We start from the raw sequence: 23,947 nt of genomic DNA, 5'->3' as shown, positions 1-23,947 counted from the left end.
TGTGAAAAATAATTAGTTATTGTTTGTAAAGGGTTCAATGTAAAACACTGTATTGGTGTTTAGTAATATTTAAATTGGAGCTGAAATTAAGATGGCTATTTTTGCTTAACAAAAAAACCCCAGCTCCTACCTAAAGCAGAGAGCACCTTATGCCAAGACATCTGTTTCTCCGCCGAATTATCGATAATATGAGCACAGCTCTGGGAACAGTAAATGTTAATAGCTGCTAAGGAGATAGTTGTTGATCACAACATAGTTGAGAGTCTCACAGAATAAAACCTTAATTTATTTTAAAATTTCTCAACAATGAAGGGGAGTTAAATAATGCTTTCCAAGTAGATTCCAAAGATTTTGGCCATCAAGTTATGAATTCTATTTTCTATTAGGTTAAACTTTGGGCCTGTAGTACTTTAAAATGTCTCTCTAAAGATAATATTGATGACTAAGCAAGAATTTAGCATAATTTGGGGTGAACAAATAAATACTGAAGCAAGTAAAAATTTTACAGCACTGCAAGAGTTTTTGTTTCTTTTGCAGCTTGACAAACTTGTTGAGAAACAGAAAGAAACTCATAAACGAATGCTGGAGCAGCTTTTAATGGCAGAAAAATCACACAGACAGACTCTGTATGAGCTAGAGGATGAGAAAAGGAAGCATACAGAGTATATGGAAAAAAGTGATGAATTTACAAATTTACTGGAACAAGAACGAGAAAGGTAAGGTTGCTTTACATTTGATAACAAAATGTTACTTAATTCAAAAATGACTAAGTAGCTTTCTACTTTCTTGTTCTGCATTAAGTCTAAGACCAGAAAATATCTCCAAACCAAAATGCTTTGAAAATAATGTATATACAAACCACCAATGTACACAACTCTGTACAGCAGGTGAAGTGTGCCAATAAGTTAACAGATCCTCATCCCAAGCAACTTACAGTTTAATATTATAACAAGGACATTATACTACAAATCACAGAAAAGTGTGAGCACATTATAAGCTAAATGCAGCATAGAACTGGTGCATCTTTCAAAGTTTTTGAAGGAGGTCAGTGTCCGGGATAGTACGAATTCGAAAGCAGGCATGCAGTCTGGAGTGGGGGAAGGAGACAAAGGAAGTATCCAGAAGAGATATGGACAGACTGAAAGGAACAGAGACAGGGTTGAAAAAGGCAGAGAGAAAATTATTAAGAGCTTTGAAAATTAGGAGAAAGTCCTTAAGCACTTTCAGACCTGCAATGGTATCAAAACAAAAAAAACTTTCTTTCTAAAATGCAACCCTGAATTGCCACAAACATCCTGCATAAGCACAGTATGAAGATTTTGCCCTGACTCTCACAAAGGAAGGATTAAAAGAGTTTGATGTCATTTACTGTCTTTAAAAAATAACTTTTAAAATGTCCCGCCTCTTTGAAACAGCAATTAACCCAAACATATCCCCAAAAGGTACAGGAAAAAATAATTGAGGAACGTATCCTATTCCCTGGACAGCTACTCCAGAATATATGAGAATATCGTCTCTATTTCCGTTTGCTTAGGAACAGCTTCCAGATGGAAATGTTTGGGTGTGAGAACGTCAAGCCTATTCTAAACTCACATGATGCATAGATAATTCTTCCTCTGCTTCGCCTGTATAACATCATGTTTCATGTATTTTGGCACTGTTCTCTACTTTCACCCTTCCTGCTGCTGCACCTCTCTCATTCAGGTCTATCACAGACAGCATCCAGGCTTTCTACCAAGGACCAAGCCATATGTATGGAACTGCGATTACAAATAAATGCTATACACATAACAGAAGAAAAATTATCTTATTCATAGATAAATATAAACAGATGTAGAGGGACATGGACACAGGAGGCAAAGAAGAAAGAACAGGGTTCCCAGGAGACACACAGTGGGCTTTCTCTCCAACCAACATATTGTAAAATGTTGATATATCAAGAGCCAACACACAAAACGGACAATGTTTTGGTCTACACCCTTCTTCCCAAACACGCATACCTCTCTCAAAAAGCAAGAGAAATTCACTTCCAAGGGCCTGGGCACAATAACCCAAGATACTAAATGAAACAAACTGTAATCAGCTATACCCAAATCAGTGGGAGTGTGCACAGAAAGCAAGCTAAACTACACAATCCTTGTTAAAAAAAAAGGGGGGGGGGAATAAACGTAGGATTAAGAATCTTTAGGAATAATAAATAATAATAATAATAATAAAAAAGACTGTAAAAGGTTTACTACTATTATCTGTAGCATTTAGTAATATCTGTCAAGGGAGGAGGAGGGAATTATTGAGGTGACTAATAAGACCTTAGAGGATGTAATACTAGATTTCAGATTAAATCCCAATTTCTTTGTTTTCTTTGGAGAACTCATTTTATGTGGAAAACCCTGAAGGAGTGTGATGTCACATGTTGAGCACAGTCCAAAATGTTTGCCAAGTGATGTTGCCATCAAGATCTCTAAGCAATTGCCTGCCATAGTGGGGGTGGGGGGGGGGGAGAAATCTCACATAAATTAAGGCGAAGCTCCCTTAATGTTATGCTCTAGAGCTTGATGTTTGAAACTCACACACGCACACACACAAAATGACATTTTTCCCATTTCAAAACTCCACTTCAAAACATTACCAATATTCCGATTTCCCGAATTTTGCATTTGGCTTGTGAACAAGCAGAGTTATGTGAAAAGCTTCACATGAAAAGCAATGCCAGTGATTTTGGGCTTTATTTTTTATTCTATTTTTTAAAAAGCAGCCAGTTTTTCATCAATGCAGTTTAACAAATTTTCCACATAAGTAAGAGGCAGCCTTCGCCTTTAAACGTGGAAAGTTATGTAACATTATTATTTCCATTTCAAAGCAAAATCCAGAACTTTTGTTTCACTAACTTTGTCTCATGAAATAATTAAACTACAGTGTATGCAAGAAGGTTTAACTTTGGAAGGGTAGTGTGCAGGAAAGCCAAATGGGATTATGAATAATACGGGATTATACATCCAAAATAATACTTGGATCTCTTGGAACCAACTCCAATTATGCTGGAGCACTAGAAATTGTCATTGAAATGGTTGTGAGACTAGAGGAACTATCAGTCAGCTGCAGCTCTTACTTATCACTGGGTGCTTTTTATCATCCTCCAATCTCAACAGAAAGCAACTGTCTCCTATTTCAAGGTGCATAGGAGCCAAGAGCTGAAATGATGAGTTTTCAGTGACATTCTTGGTGATGAAACAGTCACTTATTTATCAAAAAAACAAAAAAAAACCCAGTCTCCATCTTTCCACTGAGGTAGTTTCCTCAGACATTGCTTTTCTTTTGCAAACAGAGCTTATGGCTTGATCCTGCAAAATGCTGAGCATGCTGGCCCTGAGCCAACAAAGCACTTAAGCATATGTTTAACTTTAATCATCATAGGAGTAGTTTGACTGACTTCATGGGATGGCAACAAGACTATTAGTAAATTGCCACCATCAGAAGTTTAGGCTTGCTCTCTAGATGTGGAAAACCCATGTTGGATGGACTTTCAACGAGACATTGGCTGCTAAAATCTTTAGTTTTTTGCTGTTATTATTTTTTAAATCTCCTTTCTTGTTGCCATCCTATGACAACCACTCCATGGCCTTCTCTCATTAAGAAATACAAAATGGTTTCCAAATTGCATCTTGATGGTTAACATCCCCTTTCTGAGATTTACTGTAAGTATCTGTAGATACACGTTGAATTTACTTTTCCGGGGTTGTTTTGCTTTTTGTTTTTTTAACTGCTGCTAGTTTGTTAGTGACAGAAGGAAAAATTAATACTTTCATTACCTTTATTCATTCGCAGTCACATGTGCCAATTTTATATTACACTTATTTTACTTATTAAAACATAATAAAATTAATAAAGGAACAGGAATTATTGCAAATGCTGCAATAAATTTAACTATTGCAATGAGTAAAATCAGGGGTAGGCAACCTGCGGCACGCAAGCTGATTTTCAGTGGCACTCACACTGCCTGGGTCCTGGCCACCCGTCTGGGGGGCTCTGCATTTTAATTTAATTTTAAATGAAGCTTCTTAAACATTTTTAAAACCTTTTTTATTTTACATACAACAATAGTTTTGTTATATATTATAGACTTATAGAAAGAGACCTTCTAAAAACGTTAAAATGTATTACCGGCACGCAGAACCTTAAATTAGAGTGAATAAATGAAGACTCGGCACAGCACTTCTGAAAGGCTGCCGACCCCGGAGTAAATGCTGGTTTTTCTTTCCTTATTTTTTAAAACACAGCCCACTGTATCACACACTGCTCTTTGCAATTCTTACCAGCCAAAAAAACAAGCAGAGTTTTGTGAAGACTATAGGGGCCACTGGGCAACAGGGCGGGGACAATGGATAATAACTGGAAATGTCTTTCCCACATATAAGCACAAAGTATAACCTGTATGTGCCCTGGCCAAATAGGAATGAATTGGCATTTGTAATGAAAGAGGTGCCGGCACTCAAGCAATTCAGTGCCAGGGCTCAAGCATTTTTTTTTTTTTAACTGCCAAGCCTAAAGGTGCCGGGGCTCAGCCCTGGCAAGCCCTGGCACAAATTAACCACGGATTGGCATGAATCCTACAGACTCATGGCAGGGAGTAAGTCGTTGTCTTATGCCTGCAGAGGAAGGGTGCTGTTTTTTTCTACTGGAGCCTCCAGAATAGGTAGAGTTAGGGTGGATTTGATTTAAATCAAATTGATTTAAATCATGATTTAAATCACTAGTCAGGAAGACTCAATTTAATCATGGATTTCTACATAAAAGTGCCTTCTTGTTGGTTGTTATAACCTTAATACATATTCTTCACAACTCAGAGATAGATGTAGGTTTCATTTTTAGAAGGTACACTCTATACATTTTTTAAGTGATTTATTTTGAAAACTTTTCAGATTAGTTTTACAGCTATATCACAAAATGAATAATTGTTTGGTTATTTCATTTACCAAAGGTAATCGAAGCAGATATTTATGAAGTCACTGGGAGATGAACTATCTCCAATTCAACGGGTCAATCACTAATATTTGGAGGATTTTCTTGCCATGCTGAATTAGGAGGAGAACATCACCAGACAGACATTTAAATTGTTTTATTTAACTAAAACAACAACATCATGTATTCTGGATTTTTTTCTTCAACAGCAAACATATAATATTTTAATAAAACAAGCACATTGATTTTTTTAATTTAGTTAAAGATTCAAGTTTTTAAAATTCAGGTTTGTTTTTGTTAAAATTGTTTTAACTAAAATAGTTAAATGAAATATTTAAAAAAAATTCAATTGACTATGTCAGCCAGGTCAACATGAGAAACTTATAATACTGGCTTCTGCAGCTAACTCAGTCATCTTCACCTTCATTTTCCTGTTTGTTCATAATCTGGAAAAGAAAAACAAGCTTTCCTGCTTTTTCAGGTCCCAAATGATTTCTCAATTTGGAATGAATTAGTCCAAAGGAAGAAAATATTCTTTCTACACCGTCAGAAGAAGCTACTGCTGTTAAAAGTGAGATTATCACTTCAGCTATGGTGACCACATAGCAAGTGTGAAAAATTGGGATGGGGGTGGTGGGTAATAGGAGCCTATATAAGAAAAAGCCCCAAATATCGGGACTGTCCCTATAAAATCAGGACATCTGGTCACCCTAACTTCAACAGTCTCTGAATCCAAGTGCTTAAGTGACTTCCACCAGTTCACTGGTGTGACTTTCTTTAAAACATCATCAGCAAACATATATTTCTTCAATGGTTCTTATTCCCAAACTGAGTCTCTTTTATGGCCTGCTGCCATTATAGGTTTTCCCTTCTAGTGTGAGAATGGTATGGTAGATCTCAAATCAATGAAAGCTACAGTCAGAAAGACCTCAAGACTTCTGGAATATGCTGCTCAGTTTCACTTTTGTTTCTACTGCCTGTCCCTCCCTTCTCACATTTATCTCCAGACTTCTCCTTGTCCAAATCTATTCCGCCCCCAACAATCTTCTATTCAGTGAACTTTTTGAAACTTTGCACTTTTAGAGAGAGGTAAGGGATTGACTCTGTGTGCACAAATTTGCACAGGGACAATAGGGTAGTGGTCTGTTATTTCTCACCTCTATATATTATTTATTTTAAAACATTTTTGTTCTTAACAAGCATGTTATCTCTGGAGACACAAATCTACAGTTTGAGAACTGCAAAACTAAGCATCTCTGATGGTATCTTCTAGACCAGAGGTCTCAAACACACAGCCCGCAGGACGCATCCTGCGGCCTGCCAAGCTCCCCTGCACACACACACCCCCCAGAGTTATTTCCTGCAGCCTTCCAAGCTCCCCTGCCCCCTCTCTCGCTCCCCCACACCGAGTTCCTTCCTGCGGCCTGCCAATTTCCCCTGCCCCCCCATCCCCAGAGTTATTTCCTGCAACCCACCAAGCTCCCCTCCTCCCCCGCGCAGCGCGCTGTGTCCCTACTCCTCCACCTACCTACCAGCGCTTTCCCACCACCAAACAGCTGTTTCGCAGGCTTAGGACTTTCCAGGAGGGACGGGGAAGGAGGCGGAGAAGAGGCGGGGCCGGGGTTTGGGGAAGGGGTTGGAATAGGGGCAGGGAGGGGGCATAGTTGGGGAGGGGACTTTGGGGAAGGGGATGGAATGATGGTGGGATGAGGCGAAGAAGGGGCGGGGCCTCATGGAAGGTTTCAGTGATGCCACCCTTGGGCCAATGTACTAGTCCTCATGTGGCCCTCCTGGTGATTTGAGTTTGAGATCCCTGTTCTAGATAGAAAGATTAACCAAAATAATCTATACAGAAGCCCCTGGAACCCCATAAGATTGGGTCCCTAACCCATGAACTATTGGAACTCATTTACAAAACTTTTCTTAAACGTTACATGACTATATTGTCTCATACTATCGAATTAGAATTTATAATCCCTATTCCATGATGAGATATCTTTGAGCTATAATGTATTTTAATTAAAACTATCTTTAGATAGGTTTTTTTCCCCTCAAAAAGCATTTTATCAAAAAATCTGATTTAAATAAAAAAATCTGATTTTTTTTTTAAATCATAGATTTTTATCTACCCTGGTAGAGTCCATTCTGTCACCACAAGCTCTCTGCTAAAAGTTGTCTGTATGGAGACTGGATGCAGGCCCAGTGCTGAAGGCAGTAATAAGCCATGCAGCTGCAGTTATTACCATTAAAAAGGGCACACCTGCACAACTGCAGCACAAGAGCTGTGGGGCTTGTTTACAGGCCACTGCAGGCAAAACATCAGATTAAGCATTAAGGATGATTGCTATTTTGCGCCTCTAAAACCTAAGTGTCTGGGATTTGACTGAGGGTTTGGCAGCATGGGCATCTTTTTCTCCTGACCGTCCTCCCTCCCCATTTTACATCTTATCTTCATATTTCATTTCTCCTTTTTCCCATTCCCTATTGCTACAATATTTTACTTCACACCTACAATGTGCTCAGGGATGTACAAGGCTAAAAAAGACATTCTAGTCTAGAAGAACTTACAGTCTAAAAAAAAGCCTTTTTCTTTATTTTCCTCTCATATGAAGGGGATCTGATGCGAAGGTGAGGGTAGTGGGGAGGAAAGAGCAGGAAGGCACAGATGTGCATTCCATGCTTCCATACTGAAAGAGGGAAGGGAAAAAAACAGCAAGGAATGCGATAGACATCCACTCTGACAGTCCTCTCCTTTGCTTCCTTGTAGGTGGAAACATACCACTTGTGTCAGGAAATATAGTAGAAGACGAGAGTTGCAATAAAATCAGCAAAGCACAAAGCTTTCTAACATTTAGATTAAGTAGCAGATAATATAAGCTATAGAAGTCCAAGAAGAAATATCCAGTTGCCTAAATACATTTAATTACACTCAGCATATTTATAATTAAATTCAATAATGATAAAGGCAATTATTTTACAAAGTATCATCACACACATTACAGTATGAAACAATATTTAATTCCAGCAAAGTTATAGAAATGTTTTATATAGTTGTGCACTATTAGTTAGTGTCTGTATTTAAGTAACAGGTGAAGTGATTGACTATCAGACTATATTGACACAGTTATTCAGTATAGCTTGCAAAGCCATTCAGAATCCATTTAGACAAAAAGGTACTATACACTGTAAAAGTAAGATCAGGTTTATTGTCTTTAATTTTGACATATTCAAGAGACACTTTATATGGTATAAAAATATCATACTGTATCTCTTACACTGGAGAATCCACTATCCTACAACAGTTGCCACAATTCATATCTTCATTTTAAACAAATTAATCTTCTTAGGTATTCTAAGAAGCATGACACTGTCTATATAAAATGTTACAGCTAAAGTAAACACTTTTGACTTATTTATTCTACATGTGTAACCAGCAGTTTTTAATTTCATGCACACTAAACTATTGTTGTAGATTGCATTGTACTCAAATGCAATCATTTCCTTTCAGTTTTCTGGCAATGGGTTATATATTACATATGCCTGAGACTATGTCTTGCAAGTTGTGAAATGGATGCCAGATCTCTATTCATTTGACCTTTTTCATGGGTATCTAGTGTTTGTAGGTGAATGAGTGAGACCCACCACAAACACAACTTTAGCACTGTAATTCTATACAACACCCCTATGGGATAGGCCTACTACTAATACCACTGAGGCATAAAGACAAGTTCCAGGAAGTGATGCACACAGATTAATTACCTCATGCTAGTATATGAAAAACTGTGCACCATTACATAGCATAACTTTCAACAGATGTTGTGAAGCTAAAGCCTTGTCAAAATCCACATGATTCAAAGGTTTTCACAAAGTTCCTTGAGCATAATGCAGGGTTAAAATAATGATAAAAATACTTTATCTTTTTTTTAAGTGAAAGTAAAATCAAAGAAAGTAAAACATCAGAGGTAGAAGAGCTTTTTGACATGCATTAAGAACTCATTTTTCTGTATGTTAGATTAAAATAATTAAAGCAATTTCTTCAAAACACAAACACACAATCAGTATTAAAGCAACAGAAAAGCAATCATAATTCAATGTTATTTTAAAATGTTCTACCTATTACAAATTTGGAGACAGGTCCAAGGACTGTAAGCCAAGTTCATTTCTGGTGTACCTCGCTGACGCCAGTGAAGTTAGAGACAGGAATTAGACTGATATTACTATTTATTTATTTAGATTTTTGAATAATTAAAAAGATGCTTGTCTACAGCACTAGGCATCCTGAAATCAATTAAAATCATAGACAACATTGCACAATACAAGGAACGACCTCCATCCACTTAAAACCTTAACAAAATAAACAAACCAAAACCTCATTTCACCTCAGACCCAAAGTCTACCCTCCCTACATGGCTGGGAAAACAGACAAGCCTTGTTGCATGCCCTAAAGGTCAATGGGTTTAGACTGTTTCAGACCAAGGAAGGGGAGTGAATTTGTAAGTCATGTGGCCCTCACAAAGAATGCCTTGCTGATAGCTCCAACCAATGACTGCAACCATAGCGGTAACTGCCCAAGGAGAAAGATGGTCTTTCTAGTTGGCAGGCACCAGAACGTTTAGGGTTTCATAAAACACCACCAACTCCACACACTCTACCTGGAACTGAACCAGCAACCAGCGCAGATCACTGAGCACTGGTATAATGCATTTCTCGCAAGATGCTACCTTCACCAATCAGGTATTCACATTCTACATCACTTTAAGCTTCTAAATTATAGAGGTGCAATGCTGTCACTATAGTTAAGGTTGCGTCAATACTTCCTCTTAAAGGTCAACATTTCTGAGGCCTGGTCTATACTACGGGGTTAGGTCGAATTTAGCCACGTTAGGTCGATTTAAAAATGAATGCGTCCACACAACCAACCCCGTTCCGTCAACCTAAAGGGCTCTTAAAATCGACTTCTGTACTCCTCCCCGACGAGGAGTAAAATTGACTTTGCTGGGTCGAATTTGGGATAGTGCGGACGCAAATCGATGGTTTTGGCCTCTTGGAGCTATCCCAGAGTGCTCCATTGTGACTGCTCTGGACAGCACTTTGAGCTCTGATGCACTAGCCAGGTACACAGGAAAAGCCCCGGGAACTTTTGAATTTCATTTCCTGTTTGGTCAGTGTGGCGAACTCAGCAACACTCAGCAAGACAGGTGACCAGGCAGTATAATCGTAGAGCGTATAATGTTTCTATGCTCCCCCTATCATCTCCATCCCTGAGGTTTTCGCAGATTAGAAGGCGAAAAAACCGCACTTGCGATGACATGTTTTCCAAGCTCATTCAGTCCTCCCGCACTGATGGGGCACAGCTTAATGCATGGAGGCATTCAGTGGCAGAGGCCAGGAATGAATTAAGTGAGCGCAAAGAGCGGAGGCAGGACACGAAGCTGAGGCTAATGGGGGAGCAAATGGATGTGATGAAGTGTCTGATGGAGCTGCAGGAAAGCCAAAAAGAGCACAGACTCCTGCTGCATCCACTGTATAACCACCTACCCTCCTCCCCATGTTCCATAGCCTCCTCACCCAGACGCCCAAGAACGCCGGGAGGGGGGGCTCTGGGCACCCAGCCACTCCACTCCACAGGATGGCTCAAGCAAGAGAAGGCTGCCATTCAAACAGTTTGATTTTTAGTGAGGCTACAATAAGCAATGTGGCCTTGTCCTTCCCTCCTCCCCCACCCGGGCTACCTTGTCCGTTATCTCATTTTTTTTTTATAAAGAAAGAATGCATAGTTTTAAAACAATAGTTACTTTATTCAAAGGGGGGAAGGTAGTCGGCTTACAGGAAATTAAAATCAACAAAGGGGGTGGGTTTGCATCAAGGAAACACACACAACTGTCACACCATAGCCTGGCCAGTCATGAAACTGGTTTTCAAAGCCTCTCTGATGCGCAGTGCGCCTTGCTGTGCTCTTCTAATTGCCCTGGTGTCTGGCTGCTCAAAATCGGACGCCAGGCAATTTGCCTCAACCTCCCACCCTGCCATAAACATCCCTCCCTTACTCTCACAGCTATTATGGAGCACACAGCAAGCAGCAATAACAATGGGAATGTTGGTTGCACTGAGGTCTGCTGCTGTGTAGCAACGCCAGCTGCTGCAGGTGCTTCTTTGTTGAATGCTTGGAGGTCCGGGTAGGGCAAGATACCTCGGCCAAGGCAAAAGAGCAAGAGCCCTGGAGCTGTTACATGTGTCAACCACAGAAGTGCTATGGGGTGTTACAGCGCCAACCGGACTGGGATGTACGGATGCAAGATTTCTTGACCAGCAACAAAGGATAGGAATATGATGCACCTAAAATCTAAAAAGGCCCACACATTTCCCAGAGTCACTACCCTTGATAACAGAATGTCAATGATTGCATTGGCTACTTGGATCACAGCAGCCCCCACAGTAGACTTGCCCACAACAGCAGCGGTGACGGTGAGCTGAGCGGGCTCCATGCTTGCCGTGGTATGGCGTCTGCATGGGTAACCCAGAAAAAAAGTCCAGAAACGATTGTCTGCCGTTGCTTTCACGGAGGGGCGACTGACAAAATGTACCCAAAACCACCTGCGACAATGTGTTTGCCCCATCAGGCACTGGGAGCTTAACCCAGAATTCCAATGGGCGACAGAGACTGTTGGAACTGTGGGATAGCTACCACAGTGCACCGCTCCGTAAGTCGATGCTAGCTACAGTAGTGAGGATGCATTCCACCGACTTAACGCGCTTAGTGTGGAGACGCAATCGACTGTATAAAATCAATTTCTAAAAATTGAATTCTATAAAATCGACCCAATTTCGTAGTGTAGACATACCCTGAGTCCTCTAAATATGACATGCTTAACTGGTTTCCTTTGAAATTTGGAGTGCACTTCAGGAGGGTGCAGGGTAGGGTTAGTGAACCAAATATGGGCCTATTTGAGCTATTGGTTGTGGAGATATAAACATCCCCCTCCCCCCCGAACAGCCATTTTTCAAAAAGTTTCTAGGCAGGGTTTTGTTTTTTGTTTTGCTCAGAGCTAGAGATCAAACTATCACTGTGATGAGGGCCAAATTGGTCTCACTCAGTCAGGTAAGGTAGTGCATGCCACTAAGTCTTTGGGGGACCCAAACTGTGAATAGCTTCAAAGAAAATGGTCACTTCTTTGCTCGCACAGATGTGCAGGCTGGAAGGATTACAGCACACCTGCACCAATAAATTTAAAAAAAAAACCACAAGTGGGTTTCTATGAAGCCACTTTAAGGTTGCCTGTGTAGAATGACAGAGTTTGAGGCCAAAATGGACCACCAGATCATCTAGTCTGACCCTATCACAAGCCAACGCCGCCGTCACCACCACCCAGCACCCCGCCTCTCATCCCCAACAACCAAAATTAGACCAAAGTATTACAGCCCACATGAAGTTTGACAATTATGTGCCACAGGCATAGGAGGGACTAAAGTGCAGCAGTGACTGAGGTTCCTGCAAAGGCAGGGAAATGACTAAGTGATGTACACCCAGATGATCCTGGCAAGTGACCCACACCTCCAAGGAAGGCAAAAAAAACCCTCCCAGTATCATTGCCAATCTGACCTGGAGGAAAATTCCTTCCCAACCCCAAATATGGCCGTCAGTTAGACCCATGCGGGCAAGAACCAGCCAACCAAGCACCTGAAAGAGAGAATGCTGGGTACCACCACAGAGCCTGGGTCCATCCCACCGAATGTCCCATCTCCAACCATAGACATCCTTGATGCTTCAGAGGAGGGAGTTTAAAAATTAAAAACACAGAATACTTTTTCTGAGTGAGAGGCTGAGGGGGGAATCCCTTCCTGACCTCTGCAGGTGGCTGGCTGAAACCTTGAAGCATTAGCTTTTAGTAACATAAGACAAATGGGAAGTGAGCCCCACGGCATTGATGCTTGCCCCCTCACTCCAGCATCACAAGCAACCCCATCATACAATTGCACTCCTAAATTAGTTCATCTCTCTTTTAAAACTAATTAAGCTGTTTGCCCCCACAACTCCTATCAGGAAGCTGCTCCAGAACCTCACCATTCGGTTGGTTAGAAATCTTCTAATTTTCAGGCTGAATTTCTTCATGTCTAGTTTATAGCCACTTGTTCTCATGCCAACATTCCTTCATTTTAAATAGATCTTTACCCTTCCTGGTATTTGCCCCTGCTTGCTGGAGGGAACGGGCTGATGTCACTGCCCTAGTGAACACCCCACCACTGACATTTCAAGTCCAAACCTTTGCATATCTGTGCAGTAAAGATATAATAACTCATGTGGCTTGCTGCAAGTTGTCTCTGTTACAACATTTTTATTTTCTGGAGTGGTTTACTACGAACACAGCAGAATAGTCAGCAGCCGGCCTAAAAACAATTTTTGTTATACTGGGTGGGGAGGGGTGAGATAGGGAGTGGTGATACAGCTGCCGAGGTGTTGGGCAATGAGGATGGGTGGTAGGCAAGCCTTGGGATTGGTTGTTTGAGAAAACGTGTATTTTACTAGTTCCTGGGTGATCAGGGAGGGGGAGGGTGTGCAAGTGGCTACTTCCTGATCTAAGGGCAGATTAATGTGGTGCTTCCAAAGATACACTGTAGAGGATGTTTGAAACAGATAGCGTGGATAGGTTGAGTTGGGATTTTTTTGTCCTTTAATAGTGTTAGATGGAATCCTGTGGGTGAGAGTGAATGGGATGTGAAAGGAAGTGAAGAATTTGTACATTTCAGAAATTCTGGTGCTTGCAGAGTAAAGGTATATGTGTTACTGGGGCATATAGAGGAACTGTTGAAAGAGAGCAGAGGTAGGTTTGCCAGGGCAACCTTATTTGTGCACTTCCAGGTTTTCAGAATTTTGAGTTTTCTTCAACTCAAATCTCTGCACAGGGACAACATACCACCAAACAATCTTTAGCTCTGCAATAACTCTGCTGTTTTGTCGTTGAATAAAACTTGAAGCATTGCTCCATGTACAGCACATTCTAATCTCAAAGTGACTAAGGCATGGATGGCTGCAATAAGGTCTGCGACCGAAAGAAGATGCCATGTATTTCTGGCTAAGTGACAAAATGTGGCACTAAAATTTCCAAATGGGCATTTGAAAAAATGTTTGATATACAGAAAATCTCTAGTTCATTTCCTGAGATAGAGAAGAGGGTGAGAAAGCATTACCATGATTTTCCAGAATAAGATGTTGTCCAGGGAAAGGTTTATGCCTGTCTGAGAAGGAAAAAAATTAATGCAGTTAAGATCTCTTCCTTGTAACAGAAATGTTGAACTACTTCACAGTGCTATAATTAGTCTTATAACTGAACACGCAGATGAGAAAAATGACCATGAGAATAGATAGCACAGGCCAATCATCAGTCATCCAGGCATTCAGTCTAAAAACTCATAATTAAGTTTCCCATGACATAATATGAAAGTTATTTATGTCTTGGCTACAAAATCACTGGAGATTTTTACGTACATCTCTACCCCGATATAATGCGACCCGATATAACATGAATTCGGATATAACGCAGTAAAGCAGCGCTCCGGTGGGGCAAGGCTGCGCACTCTGGTGGATCAAAGCAAGTTCGATATAACACAGTTTCACCTATAACGCAGTAAGATTTTTTGGCTCCTGAGGACAGCGTTACATCGGGGTAGAGGTGTATATTATATACCCACACACACAAATGTTCTAATGGATTATGATTGAAGCTCTGTAGGAAAATGAATGCCACAATGCTTGTAATCTGCATTAATAAACACAAACAGGAAAAGGTAAAGTGAATTATTAGCTCCAAATCTGCTAAGAACAAAGATTACAGTCAAGTCTTTTTAAAATAACCCCAAAATTCCCTTACATGAAAATGCAACTTTTCATGTGTCCACAAACATTTTGTTCCTTGAGTCTGTAATGTATACTGTGGATGACATCCAAAAGAACGATGCACACTCAGACAAGGTAATACATGAATGTACTGGAAAGTGTGAAGACCAAGCAGAGTGACTAAGCTGAAATAGCAGTGCATTATACTTGAACCATAGCCTGTCCCATCTTTCCAAAGTAAAGGCATAAAGACTTAGGATATGTGTACATGCAGAAATAGCCTCTTGGGAGTTACAAAAATAAATAAATAGGTAGGTAGGTAGGTAAAAAAGGTCAGGATGTTCCATTTCAAAATACTATATTAGGGAATGAATGGCTCACGGAATAGGAACTGGTATCGGAATACCTATTACATCACTTAGTCTCGTCTATTATTCATCCTAAATTTTCCTTTTCCTCTATTTCATCCCATTAATCTTAGTTAAAGCCTTTGTACTCTCTAAATATTTCTGTCCAGTAATGTCTCCAATTTAGTCATTACTAAGCTAATTTATACATTTTGGTCATCAGCTGAAATCAGTAGGGAATAAAAGGCAATAACCTGCATGCAATGAGTTTCTTGTCTCAGTACAGTTCCAAAAGTCCACCTCACTTGGGAACTCAGGCACTCAGTATCTTGCAGAATCAAGGTTTAAAACTGACACACCTTTGTTAGCAGTCTAAGAAAAGCAAAGCCCAGGAATGAAAAGCCAGGGAGACTGTACCATTCCTTTTACCCTGAACACATGCTGAGGGACACGGGCAGAGAGAGAGAGGCATGTCAAAGCTTGAACTGCTGATCCTCATGTGACAGTTCTGTGGACAGAAGGCTTCAGTGTTCACAGCTGTCCATCCAGCATCTTTCAGCAACAATAAAATTCACTTTAAAGTGTAGAAGAAAAATTGCTGTGCTAGTTTGAGTGTGATAGGCTGACAAATATAGAAAAGAAATAAAAATATTTCTCCATAAGGAAGGCACATTTTTATTCCCCCAAGGGAAACTTTCAAAAAATTAGCTGGAAATACAGCTATGTTGAAAATGTCCAAATAGCTACCCAACCAGCTGGAATGAAAATAAAAATAGCAAACAGCAGAAACTGGGAGAGTGCAAACAACAGGTTCTCAAAATGCCCTTCGTTACAGGCAAAAAAAATCATCTTTTGTATAGATTGATTGTACCATTACACACCACATCTAACTTCCAGGCTCATATCAGTCACATAGTACTATTGTCAGTCCTCCCTTCTCCCCTTCTGTGTTTGGCAAAAGGGCAAACTCATGGACTCCAGAAAAGTAATGGGCTAGATGGCATATCACCATGAGCTTTGATCACAGAATTGCCTTTGACAGCTTGTGCTTGCATTCTTGTATCCAGGATATTCTGTGCAACACAGAAGAGTATTGATAGTGTCAGCTTCGAGACTGTCTAGTTGAGTTAAGTTATTATAATAGGCCATTAGTGAGACCGCTCTTCAGAACAGTAACACTTTGTTTCTGTCATGGGGATGGCTCTGAACATACATATCTTGGGCCAAATCCTGAAAGCTGCGGAACGCCTGTTACTCATACTGACGTCAACAGGAGTTGCTGTTATTCAACATCTCTCAGTGTTTGGTCCATTACCTAACATGATAAAATTACTCAGCCACAGTATTTTGATTCAGCAACACATTGGGCCGAATCATGAAATCTTCACACAAGGCCTTACCCTGTAAGGTGCTGAGCATGCTCAAACACCACTAAAACCAAACAGTTGAGGTCATCCAGCACCTTGCAGGAGGTGCTTGGCACCTCTCCGGATCAGTCCCTCACTCTTAACCAACTCCCATTGAAGTAAACAGGAGTTTTACATTAGTAAGGACTAAGAAAGGACTTCATGATTTGCCCCATGGAGAGTACTGTGAATCAGCACTTGCTTTGCTCTGTAGCAGTTTGGTTAACAAGTTTCCTACAAATGCTCAGCAATAAGGAACTGTATCTTTGAGTAAAAACAAGATTCTTCAATAGAACTGGGGCAGTTCAGTTTGGCATTTCTAACACTGCCTTCCCATTGGCACTCAGGAAAACAGAGAACCAGGTTGCTTTCTGTTCACAGCTTCTTTAAAGGTCAGATGTGAGCTAATGGAACACATCAGAGGCAGCTTCAATTAAAGCTAATGGAAAAACAAAACAACAATTATTTATTTCCAAGAAAAATATAACGGTATTAACAGACAGACTTTTTAATACATGTTAAGCTACCACTAGCCAAGCCATCTTTGCACATGAAATAGCAATGAGAGACATTATGGAGCTTTTACACTTTCCTCTGAAGCACCCAACATTGACCACTGGCAGGATACCACACTTACCTTGGTGTAGCAATCCATGTCTTCCTGGACCAAATCCTGAAGTACTTACCAAATATCTACACAGTCAAAATGCTACCTGAAGTCAATGAGACTTTGCCTATGCAAAGATGAGTGAACTGTGAATGAGGACCTAAGGCTGGCATTCTAAAGAACATTGCTTTAATTGAGTCATTTGAAGAGATGTAAGCCCTGCGAGGGATGTTCTGCAGAGTAGCCACCTCTAGAAAGAAGTTTTCGATAATTTGGTGCAAGCTAGCACATTCAATGGATACAAATATTTGTTCTTCAGTCACCTTTATGAAGCACGGCTAAAAGCATGATGTGGTAGGGAGGAATATTTTATTTCTGTCTTCCTCTGTGTTTTCCCAGAACCTATCACAACAGGGCGCTGATCTTGCTGGAGGTCTCTGAGCACTACTGCAACACGAATATTTATTTGGTTTTGGGAAAGGTGCACCCTTCCGAGGTTCTTAGTGTAGGTGCATTAAAGACAACAACAAAACTTAAGAGACAAGTGATAAGTTACCAGCTCTCCTCTCTCTTCAAGCTGTCGAAAATGATGAATACGACCCTACTGAAATCTCATTACATCCAAATCTAACTACTCCTTTCTTTAAAGGCTGGAAAAACAGAAGTTCCTGCATCCAGATAGTGGAATAAAATCCACTACGAATAGGAAAATTCTTCCAACTTATCTTGCAAATGCCCCCGCTGCCCCATTTCAATTTGCATACAACAAATACTTGGGATGTCATGAGATTGGAAAACTGTTAGCAATGTACAGTAATCTGACATCTAAACTCATGACTAGTGAATTTGTTTTAAAGTCAAATGGCCTGATTTTCAGGGCTGCACAGCACCTGCAACTCCCTTTCTAGTCAGTGAGTGCTCAGTAGTTCTGAAAAACCAAGTCATTTATTTAGATGCTCAGATAGAGAATGAGGTGCTCATGTGAAAATTGAGCCTATATTTAATTTAGGGAACTATCAGAGAAGAACTCTCCACAACTGAAATCCTGAAAAGCCTTTTTTGTTTGTTTGTTTCAATAGTCTTGTCAGCAGAATTCTGAATTTATTTGCATTCTATCAGATGGAAGTGTGAGCCAGTTCATCTCTAACTGGCTTTCTACCAAGAAAACTGAGACGTTCGATGACATATTTGGATAAACATGCTCACTGAATAAAGTTACTTCAGCTTCTTTCTCTCTTCAGTCTTCCATAAACCTCTGAAATCCTTATAGACGGGATGTAAGCTAACTTTAGCCAATACAAACTAAATAAACTTAATGAAAACTCAAAAGGACCTTGTAAACATGCTTGACAAAGGCTCACTATTGGAATACAGTGCAACAGCCATAAAATCTGAGTTATTAATGACTAGTCAATCACACCTCTTACTGAAGCATCATGCCTGTGTAGATCATCTTCATATTAGAACTAAATTTTCTCCTGATCTATGAATACACATTAACACACAACACTGTAACTCTGGCCTGGTCTACACTAGGCGTTTAAATCGGTTTTACGAGCGTAAAACCGATTTAACGCCACAACCGTCCACACTAGGAGGCACCATATATCGATTTTAATGGCTCTTTAAACCGGTTTCTGTACTCCTCATTAACGAGAGGAGTAACGCTAGCATCGGTATTAACATATCGGATTATGGTTAGTGTGGACGCTGATCGACGGTATTGGCCTCCGGGAGCTATCCCACAGTGCACCACTGACCGCTCTGGACAGCAATCTGAGCTCGGATGCAGTGGCCAGGTAGACAGGAAAAGCCCCGCGAACTTTTGAATATTTCCTGTTTGCCCAGCGTGGAGCTCCGATCAGCACGGGTGGCGATGCAGTTAAAAATCAAAATAAAGAAAGAGCTCCCGCATGGACCATGCGGATGTGATCGCTGTAAGGGCAGGCAAATCTGTTCTATCAGCGCTCCGTTACAGAAGACGAAATTCAAAATCATTTTTAAAAAATCTCCAGACAGACGCCATAGCAGGGACTCAGCGCACTGCTGCGTGACAAACGTAACGGAAAGCCCAAGAATCAAATGGACGCTCATGGACTGGAGGACTCAAGCTATCCCACAGTTCCTGCAGTCTCCGAATAGTATTTGCATTCTTGGCTGAGCTCCAAATGCTTCTAGGGTCAAACACAGTGTCCGCGGTGGGTCAGGGCATAGCTCGGCAATTTACGCACCCCCCTACCCACCCCAGAAGTGAAAGGGAAAACAATCCTCTCTTGACTCTTTAACATGTCACCCTATCTTTACTGAATGCTGCAGATAGACCCGATGCTGCAGCACTCAACACCAACATCCTTGCTTCGCCCGCCATGGGTGGCTGATGGTGCAATAAGACTGGTACCCGTCCTCATCATCAGCCTATTGGCAAAAGGGGCAGTGCAAAAGGACTGGTAACCATGATGACCAGCATCTGTTAGGTCGATCAAGGGTGCCTGGTCCTAATTTTTCATGGTAGATGGTGCAATATGGCTGATAACCATCATCGTCATAGAAACAGGGGGCTGAGCTCCATCAGCCCCCACCCTTCATGTGTAAAGAAAAGATTCAAGTGCCCCTGAACTAGCAGAGGGATGCTGGGCTCCTCTCCTACACACTCCTTACTGTCCTGTCTGGACTATCATAGCAGCTGGAGGCTGCCTTCCACTCATATCTCACTAACAAATCACTGTGTCTTATTCCTGCATTCTTTATTACTTCATCACACAAGTGGGGGGACAATGCTACGGTAGCCCAGGAAGGCTGAGGGAAGAACGGAATCAACAGGTGGGGTTGTTGCAGGAGCACCCCCTGTGAATAGAATACAGCTCATAATTTCTGCAGGATCTGACACAGAGCAGCTGTGCTCTCTGGTTCTCTGATACAGTGGTTCTCTAGTACACTTGCCCATATTCTAGGCAGGACTAGGGGACTTGCCCATATTCTAGGCAGGACTGATTCTATTTTTAGATACCAAAAAGGAGGGATTGACTCAGGGAGTCATTCCCAATTTTGGCTTTTGCGCCCCTGGCTAAGAGCATCCAGGGGCACTTATGACAGCAGCAAATGGAACAGTGCAAAAGGACTGGTAGCCACAATCATCTTATTACCAATTTATGGTATGGTAGATGGTGCAATATGGCTGATAACCATCCCTGCTATCATGCAAAAGCAAAAGCATGCTGCTGTGTAGCGCTGCTGAATCGCCTCTGTGAGCGGCATCTAGTCCACATACGGTGACAGTCACAAAAGGCTACACAGGCTCCATGATTGCCATGCTATGGCATCTGCCAGGGCAATCCAGGGAAAAAAGGCATGAAATGCTTGTCTGCCGTTGCTTTCCCAGCGGAAGGAGTGACTGACGACATTTACCCAGAACCACCCGCGACAATGAATTTCTCAACCCGGAAATTCAAAGGGGCGGGGGAGGGGAGGCGGGGGAGGCTGCGGGAACTATGGGATAGCTACGGAGTAGCTACCCACAGTGCAATGCTCCAGAAATCAACGCTAGCCTCGGACCGTGGACGCACACCACCGATTTAATGTGTTTAGTGTGGCCACGCACACTCGATTTTATAAAATCTGTTTTACAAAACCGGTTTATGCAAATTCGGAATAGTCCCGTAGTGTAGACGTACCCTCTGACAGAGTTTTGAAGGTTCACCCCCAATGAAAGGAGACTGGAGACAATCACCTGTACATACTTCAAGAACTTTTTTTAATGTGACAGCCTGGCCTGGAAACAAGTGATGGTTGAAATATCCTATTTCAGCTCCACATACAAGGGCAAACGCTGCGCTAATTTATATCCTCAAGAATGTGGCCCAAGAAAGAGTGACTCATTCGAAAGACCTTGCTCCAAAAGAGAGTGAAACAACAGGATCTTCATCACTCTTTGCCATTGTTGGCATCAAACATCACACACCCACTGTCCCACTTGTTGAGGAGAATATTTTGCAGAGTTCTAGTACTGATTTGCATGGGTTCCCACTCCAAGTTTTGCTTTAATTTCAGGTATGAAGAAACTGAAAACAAAACTCCAGTCATGTTTCATCAGTTTTTATGTCTAAACCATGTGACATTATAAATTTTGCATGAATTCAGTTTGAAACCACAAATCATCCCAGGTTTGCCAGATAGGCTCTCAAACTTTACAAATCATTAGAATTAACCTGGTCTGAATTTCATGTTTGTAACTCAAATCAATGTAGCTTAGATCTACTTACTGCAGGGTCTACTGTAGGGAGACTATGCAATGTCTCCCTACTCATCTTGATCCGATGGAGTACAGGAGTAGAAGGGAGAGTGATCTGCGGTTGATTTAGCAGGCCCTCACTAGACCTGCTAAATCGACCACTGATGCATTGATCGCCACTCTTCAATCCCCCAGTAAGTTTAGACAAGCCCTTAGAGATCTTGGTTTTCTTAAATGAAGCACGCAATCCTGTAGTAGAGATTTCAGAACAGAGCTACAGTCTACCTCAGGATATATCAGCATTATAAATTAGTACTTGTATTTAGACTAGCTATGTTCCATGCGTTACAGCATCACCCAGAGAAAGATAGTTACTCTGAAATAGAATAAGATGTATATCATAATAGTTATTTTTCTAACAAGGGAAAAAACCTTGCCTATTTTAAATATGTAGTGCTAAGATAGTGCAGTTCTATTCTGAAAGGTTACTACATAAAAATGGCACCTCCTAACTCAACACTACTTACTGTGGCACCTGCTTACTCTGATCATTGTGTGTATTCATTTATATCCGCCGACACAGTGACAAAAAATAAGTTTTTAGTGCTTTTAATTTCTGTAAGCCTTAATGCAGAATTAGTACAGCTAAAAAAGAAACACAGCTGGATTTGTGCACCAACAAAATTGTTTACTCAGTTCCAGTCAGCTACACCTGTGCAAACCCAATGAGGCTGTACAAGTGTAATAGAGCTGAATCTTTTATTTTTATGATGATGAACAAGGAGAGACCCACCTTAACTCTCAGATCCCAGGCAGAGTTTTTACAGGTCTTGAAGTTAGCAAATAACCCATCAATAGTGACTCGATGAAAATCATTCAGGGGCAGTATGGATGGAAATTCCTTTCACATAGGAATTGGTTTCCAAGGAGAACTACACAAACTATCTGAAGGCATATAACGTATCTAACTGCACAAAAAAGTAGGATGGGATTTTCAAAAACACCTAGGTGACTTGGCACAAGTCACACTGTTTTCAATGGAGCTCGTACTGTTGAATCGCTTAGGCACTTTTGAATATCCCACCCATAAGTAATATGAGCCCATCCAAATGAAACCAAAAAGTCAGAAAACCTACTTCTTGTTGTAAGCTGCAGTTCTGCATTAAGTAATGCTATTTTCACAAAGGTTAACATTCAAGAGCCTGCCTGACCACATAGAGTAAAAGAGATAGCATCAAATATACCAACCTCCCCGTTTCTGAGGGATTGAGATGTGGAGAGTTGTGGCAACATCTACATAATGAACTGTTTTATTTATTGATTTAAAAAAAAAAAAGTAAAAAGTGCAGTGAGAGAACTAAGGGCAGGTGTGCCTTTAAAAAAAATCTATACTTTAAAAAAATATTTAACACCAGATTTTTAAGCATTCAGCATCTACAACCAGGGTTGTATTTTAAAGCTCACCTCCCATCTAGGAACTAAATGAAGTGGGGCCAGACTTTCAAAAGAGCTCAGCACCAGCAGGTCCTATTATGAGCAATAGGAGCTGCTGAGTGCAAAGCTCACTGGAAAATCTGGCTCCTCATTTTAGGTGCCTAAATGAGAGCTGAGCTCTTTTGAAAATTGGGCTATTAAAGATTATTTCAGGTAAAGCCACAATATAGGAGAGGTGGTTTTAAAAAAAAAAAGGTAAGTCATCATAATTGTGGCAGAGTCATCTGAAAGTGGCAGAGATTGCTTCACAGGCCCTCTGCAACAAGAATCATCAATGTGTGTAACCAGGCAAGAGACATACGTTGACATGTATAAACTCCCAAAACCTGCAATAGGGGCTGCTATGTACATCCTTTCCATGCAGATCGCTCCTGTGCTTAATAGCAATACAGATAGTGTGGGTGGGGATGCTCAGAGCCAGAATATTGATGAACACACGGGGCAGTCTACCTTGCAGCAGGAGGTTTAATTTCCAGCCCAAGTAGACAAACACATTAACTTTGATTAAGTAAGCATGCTAAAAATAGCAGTGTAGCTACAATGGCATGGGTGGCAGACAAGCCACAGAAGTGCTTACCTATAATCTCAAATGGGACTGTACTCAGGCAGCTAGCCAGTGGTGCCAAGGCTACACTGCTATCTTTAGCACACTCGCTGAATGTGAGTGTGCGTACATCTACCCAAACCGGAAATTACAACTCCAATTGCAGGGAACACAGACACTAAGATTGCTTTTGCAAAGTAAATTTATGCCCATTTGGAAAGCCGCACCACTTTCCTATTCAGTAAGAAAATCTTCTTTAAGATGTTTTGTCAACTCAACTTTCTTAATTAGGCCATGGAAACAGGGATCAGGAAATAACTTGCTATGTGGCTGCAAGTCATCACTCGTCTTTATGCCTCAGTTTCTCCACATATTAAATGGGGATAATGATAAACAACTAAAATATCAGCATTGGAATATTCTATTACCTTTCACAAAATGCACCAGGACATTTAATATAACAAACAAACAAGATAAAGGTGTACACAGGAGTATAGGCAGTACAGATTACGGGGTATAATTAGCATACA

The 23,947-nt window shown here is 40.9% G+C and overlaps 2 protein-coding genes across 5 annotated transcripts in view; one reads left to right on the top strand and one right to left on the bottom strand.

Moving 5' to 3' along the window:
* CMSS1 (cms1 ribosomal small subunit homolog) overlaps positions 1-23,947 on the bottom strand; it is a 385,325-nt gene that overhangs the window by 270,987 nt on the left and 90,391 nt on the right. The window contains exon 2 of one of the 3 annotated variants that reach the window (XM_039537809.1): positions 14,146-14,193. The exons of the other annotated variants lie outside the window; for them this stretch is intronic. Within the exon in view, the coding sequence (XP_039393743.1) occupies positions 14,146-14,193 (48 nt within the window). The remainder of the gene's footprint in view (positions 1-14,145; positions 14,194-23,947) is intronic. 3 annotated transcript variants of the gene reach the window in all.
* Positions 1-23,947, top strand: part of FILIP1L (filamin A interacting protein 1 like) — a 157,073-nt gene that overhangs the window by 48,662 nt on the left and 84,464 nt on the right. For both annotated transcript variants that reach the window (XM_039537797.1, XM_039537781.1), the window contains exon 4: positions 538-716. In XM_039537797.1, the coding sequence (XP_039393731.1) occupies positions 538-716 (179 nt within the window). The remainder of the gene's footprint in view (positions 1-537; positions 717-23,947) is intronic.

The sequence above is a fragment of the Mauremys reevesii genome, linkage group 1 (assembly GCF_016161935.1).
Source record: "Mauremys reevesii isolate NIE-2019 linkage group 1, ASM1616193v1, whole genome shotgun sequence".
Lineage (NCBI taxonomy): Eukaryota > Metazoa > Chordata > Testudines > Geoemydidae > Mauremys > Mauremys reevesii.
The sequence above is the reverse complement of the archived record's forward strand: the minus strand, read 5'-3'. Positions and strand labels throughout refer to the sequence as shown.